The sequence below is a fragment of the Fukomys damarensis genome, unplaced genomic scaffold, assembly GCF_012274545.1.
Source record: "Fukomys damarensis isolate Sample0158 unplaced genomic scaffold, DMR_v1.0_HiC HiC_scaffold_21, whole genome shotgun sequence".
Lineage (NCBI taxonomy): Eukaryota > Metazoa > Chordata > Mammalia > Rodentia > Bathyergidae > Fukomys > Fukomys damarensis.
Genome location: NW_022900933.1, coordinates 21,936,041 through 21,957,951, shown reverse-complemented (window position 1 = coordinate 21,957,951; position 21,911 = coordinate 21,936,041). Strand labels below are relative to the sequence as shown.

The following is a 21,911-nucleotide window of genomic DNA, read 5'->3' as shown; positions in this document are numbered from 1 at the left end:
ATTATAATGTGGATTATGAAAGAGAAGTGGGAGAAACCCAGGGAAAATATTAGGAAATGCAGGTTTCTTCAATAGAAGTTTTCAGAGAATTCTGGCTATCCAGCTTGTTGAGACTTAGACTACATAAAAATAGATACTTGTGCTAAAGATGTTTGAATTGGTTTGGAGGGAAAAAAAAAAGCAAAAGTTGATATGATCAAAATTGCAGTCAATCAAAAAATGTGCAATGAATCTTCCTTTTCAATACATAAAATTTCCTTTTAATCCTTATTTAATTCAACAGTGGGTAGGAATTAAACATTTTATGATCAATTTGCAAAATTCACATATATAGTAATTCTATAGATAAAATATCAATACTGAATTGGAGATATGAATGTATTTTTTCATGTGCTAGTCTACTGATTGTTCAAAGGGATTATGAGATGTTTTTCTTTCAGTATTAATTCCATAGGTTCTATTTAAGATAATATGGAAGTCTAATAATTCTTTCAAGTTATAAAATGTTAGATCTCAAAGAAATATCATTAAATTCCCTCATTTTCTATGTATGAAAAAAAATATGTGAGTGGTTGAATGATGCATAAATCAACTATTATAAAGGGAAGGAGTAAGAGTCCTACATGTACATTCATCTGTTGTCAGAGCATCAAAATATATCAAGCAAAACATGATCTGACTGTAAAGACAATAGATAAATCCATTATTATGATTGGAAATTTTAACACTCTTTAAAGATATCAGTAGGCAAAACATCAATGGAGATAGAAAAGACTTAATACTATTAACTCCCTAGGCCTATCTGACATTTGCAGAATACCCCAACAGCTAATTACACATATTTGTCAAGTACACATTGAATATTCTCCAAGATAGACTACACTCATATAAAACAAATTTCAGTAACTGAGATGATTGAAATTATGCAAAATATGTTATTTACCCACAGTGGAATGAAACCAAAAATCAATAACAGAAATATATCTGGAAAATTCCCAAATATTCACAAATTAAGCAAAAGTCTTATATAATGCAACGATTGGTTAAGGGAGAAATCCAAAGGAAATTTAGAAATATTTAACTATATGAAAATAAAAACACTATCAAATTTTGTTATACCCACTAAAAAGTGCTTGGGGGAAATTTGCAATGTTAAATGTGTGTACTACAAAAGAAGAAAGGTCAACAATCTCAATTTCCTTCAAAGAAATAGAAAAGAGAGCATATTAAGTCCAAGTGTATAAAAATAAGGAAAGGATAAGCAACAAAAATTAATAAAATAAAAAGCAGATAGCAAAAATAAAGGAAAAGTGGAATCCTTGAAAAAAATTTGATGAAATTTAAACACCTGTAGCAGACCCATTAGAAAAAATATATACAAATGTCCAATATTAGGAGTGAAAGAAAAATACTTCCTAATGACATTAAAAGGATAATTAGAGGACTTTATGAATGACTTTACTCAGAAGCTTCATGTTTTAGATGAAATGTATATAAACAATCTTAAAAAGTTCTGTCCACTGTAGCCGACCTCTGGCCTTGTTTGGGGACCTTGACCTGCTACTTTGTTCTCCGTGACGCTGAGCTGGGGTGAACATGGATGAATGAAAAAGAGACACCAGTCTTAATACAGGGGCGGCCAAGAGGCTCTTGCCTCTTAGTAGGCCTCCACGATTGGCTCATCTTGCCTTATTTCACCCAAACACAGGCACCAGCAATCAAAGTAACATAAGATTCATCTGCTTTCCAATACCTGCTAGTATATTCTCTGGTTAACAACTTATCCTCAGCTCTCTTAACTTTTCCTTAGAACCTGCAAGATGCAATCACCCCAGAGTGCAGCCTTGCTTCTTTGTGCTCAGAGAAGGCCAATTAGGCCTCAAATTTCCTCTGGTCTCCTATAGTGCACTAATTATACTTCTAGAGATATGCATTAAATAATAAAATATGAAGAGGTTTTTGTACCAAGATGTGCATCAAATGATTACTTATAGAAAAAAACTAAAATCAACCTTGAATGTGTGAAAATAGGTTAGTATAATAAATATAGCACTGATGATGATGATTGTAGGGAAAATTCCCACATAGAATGTTATGTGAAAAAAATAGGAAGGGCTGGGGATGTAACTCAGTGATAGAGCATATGCTTAGTTGATGCCGTGTCCTCAGTGCAGTCCCCCAGGGAAAGGAGGAAGCGGGTGCAGGGGGAAGAATAGGAAAGAAAACTGTCAACAAATGATGATCTCAATGTAAAAAGATATTTATAAATAAGAAATAGAAAAATGTACCTTAAATTAGGTTAATGAAGTATTTTTAATTTGTTGGATCATTTATCTTCTTAATGTTTTCAGGTATTTTCCAGACTCAGTAGGAATGAAATTGTCAGTGCCATATTTTAACCGTTCTTATACCAAGAAGCTCGTTTTATCACTAAAAATATAGATTGCTGTTTTTCTGTGAAAAGAAGGATATAACCTACTTTTTGATGTTTTAAAATTTAAAATCATTTTCTTGGAGAGAATGAATAGCATTTAAATAGACTTTTATCCTTCCTCTAGTAGGCACATTTGGAGGCTACCTTTATGCTATCTATTCCAGCGCGATGCCCAAATCTACATCTCTACTCTGGTTGTTCACTGTCATTCTCAGTTCAGGTGTCAGTGAGAAAAATGTGTGTTTCTTTTCTTTTACTGGCCCTTAATCACTAAAAATCTTTTAGTAGGAAACCATTCACACTTTCTTTTTCAAGCTTCAAATCTAAACCATGATTCAATGGGGTTTCTAGGATTCATTGAGGCTCCAACCTCCTTTCCATCTCTGCATTTTCCCACCCCACCTAGCCCTTTAATATTTCACATCTGAGCCACAGTTGATATCTAGCTCACCTGACTCGAAGATTCCCATGTCAGCTGATTCATAGTTGCTGGAATAAGTTTGAAACAATGTATATCCTTTCCTTTCCAGAAATCCTATGCTAAATAGCTCCCAAATTGTAATGAAATTCCCATAATGGGCTAGAATTTAAAAACTCACTTGGTTAAAAACCTCAGTGCCTTCATCTTAAATAGACCTAAACTATCTTTTAATACATAAACATTAAGATCTTGAGCTATGTGAGGATTGTATACATGCTTTTTGCTCAGTTGGCCTTGTCTATGTATAACCTTTTCCTTTCTGGCCATTCTTTGCAGTTACATACAATGTATGTGTCATAAATAAATATAATGTTGGTACTTGGTACAGAGAATGACAACTAATTCATCAGATAACATATTACCACCACCTTACTATTCATGGGGGCCATGTTTTGAGAAATCTTTGAGTCCACCCAGCTCTCTGTTATTTCATGTAGAATCTTTGGCAGCCTTCTTAATCTCTCCCTTCAGACCCCATAGTAGTCCTTGTCAGTCTTTAACTGATAATCCTACCTCAACATTTGAATTGAAAAGTGTAAATCAGAGCTTATCATTCTTTGCAAAAGCCTTGGTTGCCTTCTGATTGTCTTTAGAAAAAAAAAAAGAAATCCTAAACATGAACTTTACCCACTTCACAAAACCCCAGCTTCCAGGCTCAGTACACCTGAACCCTGACTCCTTCCTTCAGTTTTTGAAAACAGCAAACATTCTCTCCTCAGCCCTTACATAAGGCTGAACAGGTTCCCCACTCCACTGTCTGTTTTCCCACTTGCCACCCGTAAGTTGTCACCCGGCTAATTCATTGGATCACCCTCAGCATTCAAATATTGCTTTTCCAAGGGGGTCTTGGAACTCCCATCTAAATTTAGTTCTTGTTATTTGCTATTCTTACAGCAGTTATGATAGGTTTTAATAGTATCATTTTGGAATAATATATTTGTTTAATGCCTTTCTCCCTTATAAGCCTGGAAAATTTCTTGAGTATCCCGAGGTCTTGTTTATTCTTTGCTCAGCACATAGAAGGTGCTCAATAAATTATTGTGAACAAAAAATTATAATAAATAATTATAAAACATTCATGACAAAAGACTGCAGTTTTACTGTTTCTTAAATTGCCTGTTTTTAATCTGTTAATTGATAATATTAAAGTTGTAATCCTCGCTTTCAGATAAGATTTGGAAAGAAAGAGGTATTCATACATGTATGAGGAGAGATATTTTACATAGTCATTTTTGTTTATTAAATATTTGTGGACTGGGCCAGAGGATTAATAATCATTATAGAAGGCTGTCTAGCTAAATGTGTTTAAAAACATCAGGTTGTTTTTATTGACTCAGTATTTCCATGTAAGAATTTGTCATAAGGAATAGGCCTAAATATGGGAAAGGTTATGTATTTAAAGATATTTCTCACATTGTTATTTATAGTAGTAAAACACTGGAAATAACCTAAATGCCAAGTAAAATAACGGCTGAGTAAAGCATAGTGTATCAACTGGATAGTATGATGAGTAACCCTTAAGCTGAAGGTTAAGATTTCATAATGATTTCTGAACTATTTATAATATAAATGTAAGGAGCAAAGTTTTAAGACCATGTTTATAAATTCTATTCAAAGGGGAAAAAAACTGGAAAGAAATATGTCATTCTTCCATAGAAATGAGAGATTTCTTTTTTTTAAAATATATTTTCTCTAACATGCACATATTAAATAAGGATTTTAATTGTAATAAGTTGTGCAAATATAACATAGTTTGCATGTTAAAGCTCAGGTTCACCTTCAGTACATTTGAATGAGTCTTGGTCTTTACGATTTGTAAGGATTGCACTGAAATGTATACTGTCTTTTTTAGGGTGACAAAACCTTTGCTGAAGGTTCCCACACTCGTGGGTTAAATCACTCATCCTCTTGGCAGGATCACGGTCGCTTCCAGTCTAGTCCACGGTTTTCATACGTGAACTGTAAGTAATAAAGTCCTGTACCAGTTCTTAAATTCAGTGTAAGGAAATGCATTTCATGAAAAAAATTAAGGCCAATACATTTTAGTAATATTAAAAGTTTGTGTGTTAAAAGGTGAGAATATTTTCATTATGAATCATAAAACTAATCCCCACCTCTGAGTACATTTATAATATTACCTGAGATTCTTGAAAAAATATATACATGAGATTCCTTCTAAAGCCTTATATTTCTCAAGAAAACTTAGATTACTATGGGTAAAAATGTTAAGCAAAACTGGTATTTGGAGATTACTAATAATATGGATGAATAGGTAAAGAAAGTAATTTTTTAAAATTCAAATCATCAGTAAAAGAAAAATGTTTGCATATGCCTGTAAAAAAGCATGTAATCTTGTACAAAGCATAAGGATATTAGTACTAGTATCTGCTAGATTTTATTCTGTGAATACTTTGTGAATGTTGATAAAATATCATAAACATTAATGAGGTAAGAGGCCCTGGGCCCAGGATGCCATGGGCCATCATGTGTCCCCTCTCTTCCCTTTCTTGACTTCCTGATCCTCAAGATTCAGTGTGTATGTAATGTCTTTAAAGAAGGTGGGAATGATCTGACTCCGTTTCCTATTACCTGTCTGTTCTTTTTACTCTGGGCTTCTACTATAAGAGAAACCACACAATGTTTAAGCTTGTGGGTCTGATTTATTTAGTTTAGTACTGTGGTCTTAAGATGCATCCATTTTCCTACAGATGACTCACGTTTATCTTTCCTATGGCGAATGGTATAGAAATATCATGTTTTCTTTATCTATTCATCTGTTGATGGACATATAAGCCATCGCCAAGATTTAGCTATTATGAATTGTGGAAGAAGATCAAGAAACAGAGTGGGGGGTGGGGAAACAAGGGATGAAAAATGTTATTGGGCTGTGTTGTGTACACAACTCCACACGAGGAATGTAAACACTATGTACTGCACATGTGTACTAGTAAACTAAAATAAAGAAGGTCGCTGAACTTACAGTTTTAAAGGTGGTTTCTTAGCAACCACTGTGTGCTACAATTTTCCTCAAAAATCTTTCTCAACATAATAATTTTAAAGTTGTTACTGTAGTGACTTTTTTGTTTACTGATTCTTTCCTTCCCCAAAGAATGAACTCAAGGAAGGCAAGAGCAATGCTGTTGTGTTCACCACTGTTCATTAGCACTCTAAATAGTACTGGGGCCATAGTAAAAGCCCAATTAATATTCCTTTATATTAGAGGAATAAATATATGAGTTGGCTTGTTTAGTTTGCTCTTCTCCTAAATTATTGGGATTTAAATATTATTTAATATATTCATACCTAAAGTTTAGTTTTTCAGTTTACTAGGAGCCTGGATGATTGTGCATTAAATATGATAATTCCATCCTATAAAATAGCTAAATTTCTAAAAAGTTAATATACCAGCTGGAAAGATAGCCTCTTTAATAAATGGTGTTGGAAAAACTGGATGTCAACCTGCCACAGATTAAAATTAGACCCTTATCTTTCGCCATGCACTAAATTAAAATCCAAATGGATTAAAGATCTAAATATTAAAACAGAAACATTAAACTTGCTGGAAGGTAAGTTAGGCAGAACTCTGGAAGACATTGGTATAGGAAAAGACTTTATGAACAAATCCTCAGCAGCACGGGAACTAGCAGAAAGAATCAACAACTGGGATCTCATCTTACTAAAAAGCTTCTGTACTTCAAAAGAAACCATTAGCAGAACTAAGAGACAATCTACAATGTGGGAAAAAATTTTTACCAGCTGTACCTCAGACAAAGGACTATTATCAAGGATATATAAAGAACTCAAAACAATCAGTCCCCCCAAATATAAAGACCCGATTCAAAAATGGGCATCCGAAATGAACAGACATTTCTCAGACAAAGAAGTAAAAGCAGCAAGAAAATATTTGAAAAAATGCTCCACATCACTGGTCACTCGAGAGATGCAGATGAAAACAACACTGAGATTCCACGTCACCCCAAAAAGAATGGCTGCTATCAAGAAATCACACAATAACAAATGTTGGCGGGGTTGTGGGGAGAAAGGAACCCTTCTCCATTGTTGGTGGGAGTGCAGACTAGTGCAACCACTATGGAAATCAATATGGAGATACCTCAAAGAGCTTGGACTGGAGGGTCCATTTGACCCAGCCATCCCTCTGCTGGGTATCTTTCCAAGAGAACTAAAGGAATCATATCACAGAGAAGTATGTGCACCCATGTTTATAGCGGCACAGTTTGTAATAGCTAAATCTTGGAAACAGCCTGTTTGCCCATCCGTTGGAAACTGGATAAAGAAGATGTGGTTTTTCTATAAAATGGAATATTACTCAGCCATAAAGAATGAGAAAATAGATTCATTCATAGGAAAATGGATACATATTGAAGATATACTCCTAAGTGAAATAAAGAAGTCACACATGTGTAAATACCGAATAGTGTCCCTGGTGTGAATAATCTGCAACAATGCATAAGATTCTAATAAGATTACTGACATTTAGAAATGGGAAGAAAGGAGCTAAAGGTGTAGGGAAGGTGGGATGGGTAGGGGAAGAGTAAAAAGGGAAAAGAAAAAAATGTGAGAGAATGAAAGGATGAAAATAAAGTGTCTGTAGATGGGGAGGGGAGTAGGGGGTGAAGGGAGGGCAGAGGTAAGGGGAAAAAATGAGAATCAAGACTTGTCATGTAGAGGTACAAGATCCCAACAATGAATGTAACTGTACTGCATCCCTAAAATGTACCAATAAACTCAATTAAAGCTGAAAAAAAAAGTTAATATACCAAAATAAGTTCTAAGGAAGTTCAAAGTTGGTAACTCTCATTTTTGCTGATTTATAGTCATAGATGCATTGAATTATATATTTATCAGTTTCTGATGAATGGTTTGATTTTCATTACATCATGATCATTTTATTCTAAAAGCCAAATACTTTCTCTTTCCTGTCTTAATCATTTTTCCAAGTGATTTTGTATCTGCATAAAACCTTTTTTTCTATTATAATCTGATAGCAACTGTTCAATATGAATTACGTCTCAAGTGGAATTTGGCCCATTGCAATCTGAAGTATTTATATCCCAATCTGAAGATATGGAAAAATTACCCCAGAAGTGGAGGGTAGGAACTAAGCACCCTCAGAACATCAGAAAATCCCATCCATTAAGATAGTCAAAAGCCTGGAGATTAACAATTCTGTGATCTGAGATGGGAAATCATTGTTCTGCTGCTACTTCCTTTTGCTTTTATGACTTTCACGAGCCTTCCTAAAAAGACATCTAGAAGCCGGGCATGGTGGCGCAGGCCTGTAATCCCAGCACTTGGGAGGCTGAAGCAGGAGGATTGCTGTGAGTTTGAGACCAGCCTGAGCTACATAGTGAGTTCCAGGTCAGTCTCAACTACATAGTGAGACTCTGTCTCAAAAAAACAAAAAGGGCATCTAGAAAGAAGTGTTTAGAGATCATTAAGTGGAAAACATCAAGATTTATTAATAACAGTTAATGAAAGAAACTGTATTCAGTTTTCTACTCTACCATTTCTGACCAGCGTTGGGTCATTTCTCTAACTAAGATGTATTTGTCATAGGCAGCCTACATATCTACATAAATGTGCTGGTTCAAAAGGAAGTAAAGCTATATAACAATAGGAAAAATATCATTGATAATATAATTTGAATGAGAAAATACTAGTTACTGTAAAATGACTGATAACTTAGCTTAAAATTAGCTTTATCAATTTAATAAATCACCTAATTTATGAATTCAGCCTCTTGTTTTATTGTTAACAAATTTGTTTTACAATTTTCCTCCCGTCCCCATATTTTAAAGAATACTTTTCAAAATTTGATTACAACTTCTTCATCATTAATCATTAACTAATTGAATTAAACTTACATGTAGAAATAATTTATTTGCCTTTCTAAAGGACGTTGAATTTTCTGTTTTTAATAATGTGGAATATTAAATGTGGAAAAAATTAGGACTACTCAAAATACTTCTCCATTTTTCTAGCACAAATAAATTCAGCTTTTAGAAATTGTCCTTTAATCTTCCTTTAAATCTCCAAAATTAAAATGAAATGTCAAGACCAAGAAAGAGAAAACTGGAACCTACAGCAAATAGATTATACAAAATACAGTGTAAGTCACCTTGAAGAGATGAGAAAAAGTATTAGGTCCATTAAAAACAAGAGAAAAACACTATTAAAGAGGAACATAAGGGTAAGAGATCTACGAATCTTAGACTAGGATTGATACAGTGACAGAACAAAACTAGAAATGTGGAAAACAAAGTTAAGAAAACCACAAAGAAAGTAAAATGGAAAATGAGTAGGACAGTAGAAAAGATATTTAGGAAATCAGTTCATGGGGGACAATGGATGATTAATGAGAGATGTGAGAGAGCAAACAGCAGAAGGCAGTGAGTGGCCAGAACAGAAGAGTTCAGCCAAACAAGGGCCTGTTGCACAAATGTTATCCCATGATTATTCTGCTTTCTCTTCCTATGTTCATGCCCAAGTTTCCCAGATCCTGAGCTTTCCTCTTTCTTGATTCCCCCCTTTCTATTTCTATTCATCAAAATAAAAGATGGTAAAGATCTTTGGTTCCTGAAAATAAGTCTTCCATTTACTGCATTTTTTAGTTTACTTCATTTACATTGAAATTAGCTGGCTCTAAGATTCTAAGTTGTAAATGAATTAACTTTTGAGCCAATGTTGCTATTGAAAAACCACATCTATTTGACATCCACTATTTTTAAGTGATCTCAGCTCCCCCACTGGCAATCCTAGCATTCCCTTCTCCTGGCCCAGGAACTTTCAGGAACTTTTCTTCTTTAGCCAGTGTTGATATATGTCTTGTTTTGCTTTATTCAATTCTAGTTGCTTATCTGGATATGCATGTTTTTAAGTTCTCCTACAGTGAAGGAAGAAATATATTCCCATTGAGAAAATCTTTAGGAAGAAAAGAGAACTGAGAGATTATCTGATACTTGGAAATGGAACATGAAAGCTTGGTTTTGGTGGTTTGAGCTGCTTAGACCTGTCTAGGCCTTGAGGAGTAGATAGCCATAGACATTAGGCAGGCATGAGATCTGGTCCACAGAACAGGCACCTGCTCACTCAGGTTGGAGCTTGTAATGGGGGAGGCCCTTTTGTCTACACCCTACACACTGAGGAACTCGTTCTGCTGACTTAGGTGCCCTGTCAACGTGTAATCAAATGAAGGCACAGAATCACTGACCATGGAAAAAACAAAGGATATGGGAAACATACTGCATAATTTGTGGTCTCCGAAATGATCCAGTATTAATGAAAGTTTGCTTCAAAAAGTAATTTATATCAGCTTTGTGTAGTTCAAGTCAATTCATGAAAAGGTAGTTACCTTCTGCCAGGATGAAGGGAAGAAATGTATAAATTGTCAATTTATATTACCATTGGTAATAGGAACACAGAAATCCATTATTTAAAGCCATGATCACTACCAAATTTATCCTGGCTGGCTAAAAGTTATGGCCATGAGTCAGGACACTCTTTTAGAAGGACTTGAATTCCATTACCCAGCCTGTAGACAGTGGGGACTTAGTAAGAGAGACTCATAATGTCAGCTTTTGAAACTGTCATTTTTACTTTTTATAAGTACCGACTGACCACTAGTCTCCATGTATAGCTCCTTTTAGACTAAAGAAACACAACCCCTGGACAGGGCCTTCACTCTTGGGGCTGGGACCAGTCTAGACATGAGTGAGGTCTGTAGCAATCTGAGGACTCCTAGAAATCTCCAATTCTTTGAGACTGAAATGCTTCATCTCTGTGGAATTAGTGTTTTTAAACATGTAGATTGAAAATTTTCTGTAAATTTAAAACTGCTCTAAAAAGTAACAGTTACTAAAATGAATAAGTAAACCCAAAAGAAAGACCTGTGAGTTTTTCATGGAGCAAAAATGTTATCTAAGAATCATTGTAAGAGTTAGAAATGAATCATACATTTTAATTTAATATTCTTAGAAAAGCAAATCGGTGAAAGTTGCTTCAAAATTAACTTCTTGGGCTGGGAGATTAGCTCAGTGGTGCCACTGCCTTCCTTGCAAGCGCAAGGTCCCGAGTTTGATCCCAGTACAAAAACAAAAAGACAAACAAACAAACAAACAACCTTTACCTCAATTTACATTGCTATGAAAACAAAACTTAGCATTCTCATTTTGAGGTGCCATTGGTGACTGTTTAGTTCTTGGTCCACCTGGCTGTGAATGGACACTTCTTAACTAAGCTCTCCTCAGGCTTGTAGGCTAAAATGCCAATAATTTATATCAGTCAGCATATCAGAAGTATTGATAAGAAATTGTTTCTTATCCTAATGAATTGTTTATTTAATGAAAGCACTCCCCCACCCCTCTGTCACATTCTTTAGGCTCATCCATATGACTTTCAGGTGTTTTCCACTGACCATTTAAACATGAGATGTTTTTAAATAATTGAGTTCTGATTATTTGACAAGATCCTTTATAGATACTCTGATATACAACTAGATAATTTGCATTTGACTGTCTCTTACACGTCCTGTCAGTATTCATTTATGAAACCAGAATTTACTGGGAAGCTGTTTCCAAGGCTCTGTATTTGGTTCTGGAGGAGAAAGTAGTGAACAAGACAGACAAGGACACCTCATCTCATGGAGAAACAGGTAGTGAGTGAGCAAGCAAATGATTCAGAGTCTGGATCGGGAGCAGGAGCACTGTACACAGGGGATCAGGGGTGACTCGGAGGAGGCTGTGATAGAGCTGCAAGCAGCTGAGTAGGAATTGTATGGGAAGAGTCACCCGGATGTCTTGAGCAGAAATCTCAAAAGCCCAGAGAAGAAAGGGTCTGTGGAGAAATGGAACACCAATGAGAGAGAGACTGCAGCCACAATCAGATGTTTGGATTTTGTTTTGAGTTTTCTGGAAGGCGTGAAGGGGGGCAGGGGTCAAAAGATTATGCAGAACAGTGACATAATCTGATTGACTTTCTAGAGATATCATCTAGTTGGGTTGTGGGAAAATGATAGTAAGGGGGAAGATGGAAACAGGAAAATTGGAAATGCCGATCTCGACTGCGGTGATGATAATGGAAAAGGTGTGAAACAAAAGGCCTCAGGAGAAGGTAGGAGGTGCAATTAGCAGAACTCACTGTTAGACTGAATAGATGGAGCAAGCAGGACAGAGGAAAGAGAGGACCAAAGTTTGAGAACCTTAGCTAGGTGAGGTTTGGTGGCCCATGCTTATAATCCCAGCAGTCTGGTATGCTGAGGTAGGAGGATTGAAACTTTGCCTCCAGTCTGGGCAGCTTAGTGACTTAGCAAGACCTTGTCTCAAAAACCAAAAATAAAAGGAAAAATAAAACAAAATAAAAAGAACCAGAAGCTAGGTGTAGTGGTGCATACCTGTGAGGCAGGAGGGTCACCATGAGTTTAGTACCAGTCTAGGCTACATAGTGGGTTCAAGGCCAGCCTGAAACACTTAGACTCTATCTCAGGAAAGGGACAAAAGAAAAATTTTAAAAGTTAAAACAACAACAACTTTGGAGATGTTACTCATTGAAGCCCTGTTTCAATCCCCAGTACCACAAAAGAAAAAAGAGAAAAAGGATTTGAGAACCATATGGATGCGTATATAATTTTCTTAAATGGAAAATAGCAAGATATTAGCAGGTATCAAAGAGTAGAAATCAAGAGAGACAGTTTCATGTCAACAGTGGGAGATAGGCATCTGATGTTCAGAAGAGAAATAAGTAATAGAAAAACAGTAAAACCTAGCTTCCAGATCTGCTCTTTGTAGACAGGAGGATAAAACAAGGACTCCATTAAAAAGGAAGCCCTTAATGAATTTTCCCCTCTAAAATTCTCTGTGTGTGTGTTTATAGCATTGTATTCTGACAGATACACATTTTCCACTCTCAACTCTCAAATAAAGAAAGTTTTTACAATCTTGTGAATGTGTTTTTGAAAATATAGTAACTAATTATGTTACAAGTCTGTTAGTCCATATAAAGTTTTATGACAGAAAGCCTGATTGAATACCATGATTAATCAACTACCTTTTGCAAAATTAAGTTTTTGGCCCAGGTTTTACATTAATGTTCGTTGATTTTTCTCTTTCCTCTAACCTTGCCAGCATTCACCAAAAGAACCATTGCTCCACATCCAGCTTCAATCAAGGAAGATGCCACAAGTTTACCAATGAATGGAACAAGTCCACAATCCAAGAAGGAGGAATATGACAACAAAAAACCAAAATGAAATTAGTTACTTTACTTGAGTGTTTTACAAATAGCCTATTTACCCTTGCTGCCATCTGGTCCCGGTTATCTAACAGACGAACCTGGGGCTTAGGCTTTTTGGTATTGCTGAACATTGACTAAAATGACAATACAATATAGTCTTTGTGAATGACATAAGTTTAGCCAATCTAAATAATATCAGTTCATGAACAGTGTGCAGCTAATTTATTGGCAACTTGTACCAGTGAGAAAGGAGTGTTTTTCGCTATGCAGTTTTTTTTTGTTTTTTTTTTTTTAAGTGTGGTCAGTCACAGTTTCCTGACCAAAATTTGGTTTTATAATTTGAAAATTATTGACTAAAAAGATGGAAAATGAATTCTCCTCTGGGCAAAAGTTGCCAGCACTTTAGATTCAGGGAGCATTTATATATAATTGATTTTTTAAAAAATGCTTTCTCCCTAATAAATTATCATGTGTTATAACATGTCATGGAGATATGCATATATATTAGGCAGTCCACTTTATAAATGCTTGGAATTGTTATCATCTCAACAGTCTATTACTAAAAATAGTACCTTAAGATTATTTCCAATCATCCATTTTAATAGCAATAAAGAATTTATAAACGATATCTGAATTGTAGAACACTGTAAAGCATTTATAGCACAATTTATTTATTTGTCTTTTCATGGTCATATATCCTACTGTGATTACTCCAGTCATCCTGGACTATCTGTCATTTAGAATGACCAAAATTCACAGCACCAGACTTGTATCTCTGTGAGGTTCAGTCTGCAAGAGTTCTCCTGTGATTTGGTACTATCTACATACTTTTCATATCCCAGCTTTTTTTTATCATCAGTGTTTGTAAAAAATTTTCCCCTTTACATGCTGATCTACTGATGGAGAAAGATTTGTATTAAATGCTAACAACTGTAGGTATCTAGGAACAGAATTGTACTGGTCATGGTCAAAAGATTCTGGAAGGAGAAAAGGAAAATAAAGCAATAATGAGCATGACATTCTGTGTTAAAATATAACTGCATATTGGATTTCATACCTTTTGTAAAGATGCTCCTATTTCTACTCAAATTGTTTGTCCTAGCTTGCAGAAGTGAATATCTTACTATGAATGTGAACACAGTTCTTACTACAGAACATGGAAATGTTTTATATCAAAAAATTAAATGACACAAACTACATAAACCCTGAGTGTGCAGCATGCATTTTATGATTTATTCATGCACACAAACTTCTTACTGAATTCTCACTATGTGCTAGTCTTTGTGGAAGGAGTAAAAAATATACAAAAATGTGTGCATGTCTCAGAGTGTGTTTGACGTTACAAGTCACATGAAAAAAATGGAGTGATGTGTTTAGGCTAGCTGAGGAGAATCTGTATTATGCTGCATTAAACAAGCCTTTTTTTGTTTTATTTACCCTCAGAATTTCTTATTTTGTTAATGGGTATTTTGAGATTTTAGTGGAACAGCCTTTTGGAGAACCAGCCCATCTTGGTGTCTCCTATAACCTGTATAAGTTTGGGGAAATATTTTGGGTATTAAGAAAGTTTTCTAGCATCTCTACTGATGTTGTGACCAACGTCATGTTTTATCTTCCTGAGCCTGAAAAACAGAGAAGACAACAAAGTATAAAGTCAACAGTTTTGTAAAATCCTAAGAATAACGTTAAACAACCTCTTCCTTTATCTGTTAGTATGGACTTGAAGCTCCCCATCCTGTTTAAATGCATCTGTAGTTATTTGAAGAAAAAAATCACATTAGGGCATTTAGATCTGAAAGTTTAAAGGAACTCAGATTATTTACTCATAAAAATCCTTGAAAATATTTAAACTTGTGATTTTATAATATAGAAAATAATCTTATGAAAGACCTTTTAATATATTTTTAAAAATAAAATAAGGCCATTATATCATCTTATTGAATGCCTTATGCTACTGTTGGATTAATGGTCTGACTTTAAATATGGATCACACAAGAACTTCAAAAGCAAAGTCAACTTTTGGTGAGCAGTGATTTTTGTCAAAATTTTTTGGCCCCGTGTTTATATGGAATTAAATCCAAGGACCTGTCTCCTCTGAGGATTTTTTCCTATCTCTTGCAGTTACCAGAGCTTGAGTTGGAAATCAAAAGGAATGCTAAGGAAACACTAATACCTTGGTTTCTACATTTCAAAGACAGCATATGTTTTTCTTTTACTACTCCGTTGGCAGGATATCCTCAATTACATGTGATATGGGCTCCATTTGAGTTGTAGTTGGGCAGCCATATTGCTTGTAGCACTGGGACGTTGGAAGGCATAGACCTTATTCTGCAGTGGGCCTGATCCAAGATTTAATTTGAAGATTGACCTTTTTGGTTTAGTAATTTTGATTCTTCTGGCTGTCTTTCTCCTCAAACACACTAAACTTCCATTGAAGTTGTTGAAGGCCACAGAGGGGAGAAACACAGCTGGGAGAAATCTGGCTTGATATTTTTCCCATTGGCTAAGTCACATTATTTCCTTGACTAGAGTCTTACTTGAAGGTTGAAAACCAATTAGTTATATAACATTTTATGCACTCAGTTTCCCAGAACCACAAACTTTCCTTATTGTTATAGCTTACATAGTTTCATCAATAAAGAAATAAAAGCAATAGTTGTATAAAATCATATACATATAGCAAGCATTTAGATTTAAAGATTACATGTATAAAAAAACCTTTCTGCTTACCTAAGAAAACAGTTAAGCTTGTTTTTTATTTTTTTCTAATGCATTTTTTTCATTTTGATGCTCAATGGTGTGCAGAATATATTTAGTTACAGTGATTGTTGCATTTTCTGTAATCTATATTGAGTTTTGTAGTTAAATCACAGTATTTTAAATGAGACAAAATTCTCACATATAATGAATTGTCATATTTACTTACCAGAGCCTTTTTTAGGAGGGGATAAATACCTTAAATTGTTTTGCTCAGGATTTGTGCTTATAAACACCACTCACTGCACATCATTTGGTAGCCAAGAATGTGAATTAACATTGAGTAAGCAATTCCTTTTCAAAAATTTTTATTCCCCTTCCCCAAACTGTCCCAATATTTTCTCTCAATTTTAAACAACAAAACAGAAGTTGTGATTTTCATGGGCTTAAATTGAGGAAGCTGTTCTCATGAAAGCATCTGGTTTTCTTAGATCAAAACTAAACCATGAACTTTAACTGGAAAGCAAACTGGAGAGTTTGTATAAAGGGCATTTCATGTACCCAAGTATAATATAAAAATAGTTACTTCTTTCAACTTTTAGGTTCTCAAATGTTTAGCAATAGTAACATATCAACTTATCCTTATTTAGGAAAAGAAATCTAAACCATGAAGGATTCCATTTAGATTCATTTTCATACAAAATACAACACATCTAACTTAAGGCTAGGAAAAATCCTTACACCAGAAGCAGATTCTTAGATTCCAGGTCTCTGTTTATATTTCAGAGAAGTCATCCTTTTGATTTATAACGAAGTAAACCAATCTATTTTTCTCTAGTGAAATCAGCCCCACCTTCACAAACTAATCTGTTCTGCTCCATTTTAGCTTCTCTTGCTTTATCTATGCCTACACCCGCATCCTGCCTAAATCCAAGCCAGAAGCAAGTCACTGTACTCTACCAAATCAGCCTCTACCACTGACTTCTGAAGTCTGGTAACTATATAACACACAGTGGAGGGGCCTTCTGGGTTTTGTAGCACCTTCATTTCTTTGCAGAACCAGCTGATTAGGAAAGCCTTTTTATGCCATACCTCTGTGGTTACTCCTATGGTTGACACCCTAGGAATACTTCTGTGGCTTGGTATCTTCTTTTTCCCTAACACAGCTTGGCTCTTGACTTGGTGCAAATATGTGTGACAGTTGTGAATGTAGACTTGCCCTCCTTTTTCTTTACAGTAATATACTGGACTTCATATGACAATGTGTCATTTCCCTTTTTAAGGAAGAGAGAGAAAACAGTACATAATCTGATGACCCCCACATTTCATCCTGTGCTACTTTACATATTTGAAGTGGATCATGAAAAGTGAAATGCTACTATAGTCAAAAGGGAGCATACAGCGTTTATCACCTGTACCTCTAACAGATACTGTGGTTTAGGAAGCTAAGCTGAGCAACTGCCATTTTCTAGAATGGGTGCTCTGTTTTTCTCCAAATGGCAGATGTTAGACTGTCACGCTGTCTGTTTTCTGTCATCTTTCCATAGATCTCCATGGCTTGACACACTGGCATTTTTTATTCTTCCAGTAAAGCATTTTGACTGATGTTATTTAAATAAAGAACATAGGTTACAATTTATCCTTAGATATTAGAGCTCTGTATCACCTCAGCTGTTTACTTCATTGGAAATGCAGTAAAACACCAGAATAGTAGCTTAAAGTAGTTTTGTTTTTTAATGTGCTAAACTATCAACAGTTCATATGCTACAATTTTTAAGTAGGACAATATTCTGAAGAAAAGAGGGTTAATATATGTTCTTTAGTGTGTTATTAATTGACTCTGCCCTTTAAATTCTGATTTAACATTGTATTACAGTCACACTTGCTTTAAAGAAAAAGTATCAGGTTTTCTATTAAATTAATTTCTTTCTTTTTTTTTTTCTTTCTTGCAAGTTTTTCAACTGAGAATCAGGTATATTTATGAGTCAATGGAAGATATCAAGGAGGTTAAAATGGCTTTTAAAAGCCCAAGCCACTTGGCCAACAGGGTGAAAACTTACAACTTTGAGACAATACATCTTTCAGTGTCCTTGAAATACTGTATTTCTATTGGAAAGATCTCATCCCTCCTAGTGTCTCTTTTGATTTCCTTCTCTAGTAGCCAGCCAGTCATCTACTCAGAGGTCTTTGGAAGCAGCTATCCATCCTTTATTTGGGCCAGCCTAGAGCTAGAGTTCTGATCATTTGTCCTGTGCTAGTTTTTTGAGATATCAGGATAACGACAACCATACATAGTGAGGTTAATGCATGAAACCCTTAGGTTGTTTTTCTCAAGCTGTGAGCTGCTCTGTTAACCAGGTATGAAGGTCATTATGCTTCATCCCTGTATGATGATGGTACCCAGCTATTTTTAATATAGTAATTACATATACTTCATATATCAGAGAACATATTTGTATTTCTTTACCTTAGAGCCAAAAGAACAATCCCAAATGTGTGGACAGTGGCACACAGAATTTAAAATCTAAAGTTTTTAATAGTTGCCCTCTACAAGCTCCATAAGCTCCCCCCGCCACGTTGAGGCGAGTTATTGTCAGACCATACTGCATAACTTACTGTTGTCCCTAGGGCAGGAGTAATACTAGTTTAGATTTTGTTTGTCCGTTGTTGCTGAGCACTTAGAGGGATACGGGAATGAAGGATGGCAGGAGTTCTGTAAAATGATATGAACACAGAGGAAGCTGGGCTACCTTCAACAAATACACATTTTAAGCTTTTTACTGGAAACAAGATTGCAATAGCACTCAATCCTTTATTCGAGGCAGGGTTCTGGAAAGTAGCATTGTTAGAAGTCCCGTTGAACTTGATGTACACTATAAAATCTTATTTCCAATGAAAGTGGCACTCATCTTAGTGTTCTTTCTGGACCAAAGTGGCCTTCTTTAAAATAACTTTTTTCTGGGTACCTTGTCTGTCATTTTGGATTTTCATTTTATTTATGCTATCATTAATCCCACTTTGAGTGAAGATACAGGCCTGATTTATGACTTAGCATTTTAAAAATCTTTCCATCATAATGAACTTCAAGCTGTCAGTTAACAGAAGTAAAAAAGCCATGGTAAAAAACAAAACAACAACAAAAAACAAACATTTAACAAGGTTGCTTTGGGAGAGTAGGTGTTAGAAGAGGCTTGAAGAAATCTAGGGATTTTGCTTTATTTATTTATTTATTTTTCCTCCTTGGACTAAGGAAAATAGATGCATCAGTACTAACATGGCACTTCCTTCTCAGAATCCCTGGCAGAGCAGTCTCCTCCCAGCAGCTGCAGACTTGTGAGACCTCATGCTGCTGGCCAAGGTTCATTCTGTGCTTTGACTAAGACCACAGCCAATAAAGCCAGTGTGTACCGTGGAAAGGGTTTCCCATTTTTTCCATTGGAGAAGTCTTTTGTGAGGTTAGTTCGACTGTTCCAAATTAACATTGGTAGCCATTACTCAATTTTTAATTTTAACTTCATGTAAACCTACTGATTAGATTCTACTGAAGACAAGTCATAGTTTTCTGAAGAAGATATGTATCCTTTCGTTTGGTTTCCTTAAAGCACCGGTTCTCAAAGTGTGGTTTCAAAACCAGCAACATCACCTGGGACTTCTGTGGCCATCCCCAGACTGTTTCATTCATTAACTCTGGGGGTGAAGATAGAATCTATGTCATATTAAGTCCTCAGGGTGATTCTGATGGATGCTCAAATTCAGTAATAGTACTTTAATATCCTTTTGATTAGAGCTTTTGCTCTAATCAAACTTGTATTGTCTATTCCAAAATAAAACAAAATGGCTTCTTTTCCAGGTAGTGCACAAGAGTAACATTTAAAATTTTGGTTCACAATATTGTAGATTTTCCTAAGGCTTCAAGCTGCAGTTTCCATCCCAGGGCTTACCCCATGGAAGGATTTAAAGCACCTTTATAGATACTTGAGTTGCTATTAGAGGTCACTTGTAGTTTTGTTCCTCTTACAATAACAGACTTCCGATAATCAGGACTCTATCCATGCATTAGAATCATGAAGGCATCTAATTCAATGAGGACCTATAGTACAGCTCTTCTCTCTGGTTTGAAGGGCAAAATTAGGATGTGACCAACTATTCTACAGGAATGGAAATCTTTAAGGCCAACTTGTAATTATGTCTCTCTCATGCCCAGGAACTTGGGATCAAACTGATTTGGAGTATCAGTTGTACATTACCATTTTATGCAGTCTCATTTTTCCTCTCTATATTAGTGACTCACAGTCATCTACTATGTTTCAGAGTTAATATTTCCAGACTTTGATAATGACATATTAAGAAAGAGTTTGAGGACTGGGCATGTAGCTCAATGGCACTGCACCTGCCTGGCAAGCACAAAGTCCTGAGTTTGATCCCTGGTACCCACAGGGAAAAAAAAAAGTTTGCTCTGATGACGTCTACCGTTTAAGTCACATACAGCTTTTCTTTGCTCTTTACACTTGACGGCAAGGATTTCTGATGTCTTTCCATCTCTTTTTTCCTGAGATATTGATAATGAATACCTATATTTAGTTTTTCTTGGACTTTTACATTTGTACCCTTTTAAATATTATTCATAACAAGAAATACTTGTTTGAAATTAAGTTGCTTTCCTCAGAACTTACTGCTTAAGAATGAACTAAATAAAAGTTGATACAGAACTTCCCAATTCTAAAATAACAAAATTGTTTCAAGAAATACTCTCAATTTCTGACCATTGGTTTAAATATTTCACATAAGAGAGAGTGTTTTTTTGTTTTCCTGGAAGAGTATGTGTTTATTTACTATGATGTGATAGGTCCCATTCAAAATCTTTACTGAGGACTCCCTACTCTTCTGGCTAATTGCAACAGTAAAAGTACGAAATGCACAGGTTTTGCATAAATGACAAAAGCAAGACAGGGAAATACAGCATAACCCCTCAAGCTCTGTTTAATTTTATGAAGATATTTGTCTTCAATTATTTTATGGTTTAGAATTTGTACCAAGTGGTTATGTAGATTATTTCTTTTAAAAACAGTCTACATGAATATACAAATGAATTTTATTACACTTGCTCTCTACTTTGGAAAATCTTCCCATTGTTGAACAGGGACGTGTACCAGCAATTGCATACTTAACATTCATGATTTTTTTCAGCCTGATGTCCTTTCATTAAGAAAGCATTGTTTTTGGAGCCTGCCTCACAAGTGCAAGGACCCAAGTTCGATCCCCAGTACCAAAAGGAAAAAAAAAAAAAGATTTAAAAGAAAGCATTGTTTCCATTAGTTCAATTCACTGGTTTTATTAATTTTTTTCATTAATCAATTATTGTGAGGCTTTCCTTACAAAACCTTGTTTAATTGGCTAAAAAGTCTTCAATATATATTACCAACCTTTGTACTTTTTAAGAATTTAAATATTTCATTATTTGATTCATTAATATAGTTGATTAGCTGAATGTATTTCTTTAAATATGCATCTACTTTGCAATTCCTAGTTACCAATTATAGTAGTAACATAATACATAATTTGAAATTGATGCAACTAGACTTGAAACTGCAACATTTCACTGTTCATTGCTTTTCTCAGAAAAGGGAATTACGTTTTTAAGAAATAACATCTAAAAGTTGTATGTATTTGGATATGTGAATTTGTCATTTGTTGGGTACTAAATGAAGAATACATTCAGATTCTTAGAACCATTACTGAAGAAGGGCTGAGCTTCTCATAGACAAATCTTACGTGAGAACAGTCCAGTTCTGGAGTCACTGAGATCCAGATGTCCAACTGAACAGCTGCCATCTGTCTGCTGTTACCTCGAGATCATTGCTTTTAAATTGTGGACCATGTGTTATGTATTTCTTATACTGACGCCCATGATTGAGATCAGATGTTCTCTACCCTTAATTTTGCCTTTTGGGACTCTGTATTTCTCAGTGGGATATACAGTCACAGACACTGGTACCACAGAAAAGCTGTGGAGAATATTTCCCTGAAGTGTTTGTGCAAGTAGATAGTCAA

At 35.2% G+C, this 21,911-nt stretch overlaps 1 protein-coding gene across 1 annotated transcript in view; it reads left to right on the top strand.

Moving 5' to 3' along the window:
• The window catches only part of Cep128 (centrosomal protein 128), a 410,341-nt gene extending 396,644 nt beyond the window's left edge, over positions 1–13,697 (top strand). The window contains exons 25-26 of the mRNA XM_033766889.1: positions 4,768–4,876; positions 13,055–13,697. Coding sequence (XP_033622780.1) covers positions 4,768–4,876; positions 13,055–13,179 — 234 coding nt within the window. The 3' untranslated portion in view covers positions 13,180–13,697. The remainder of the gene's footprint in view (positions 1–4,767; positions 4,877–13,054) is intronic.
• Positions 13,698–21,911: the final 8,214 nt, after the last annotated feature.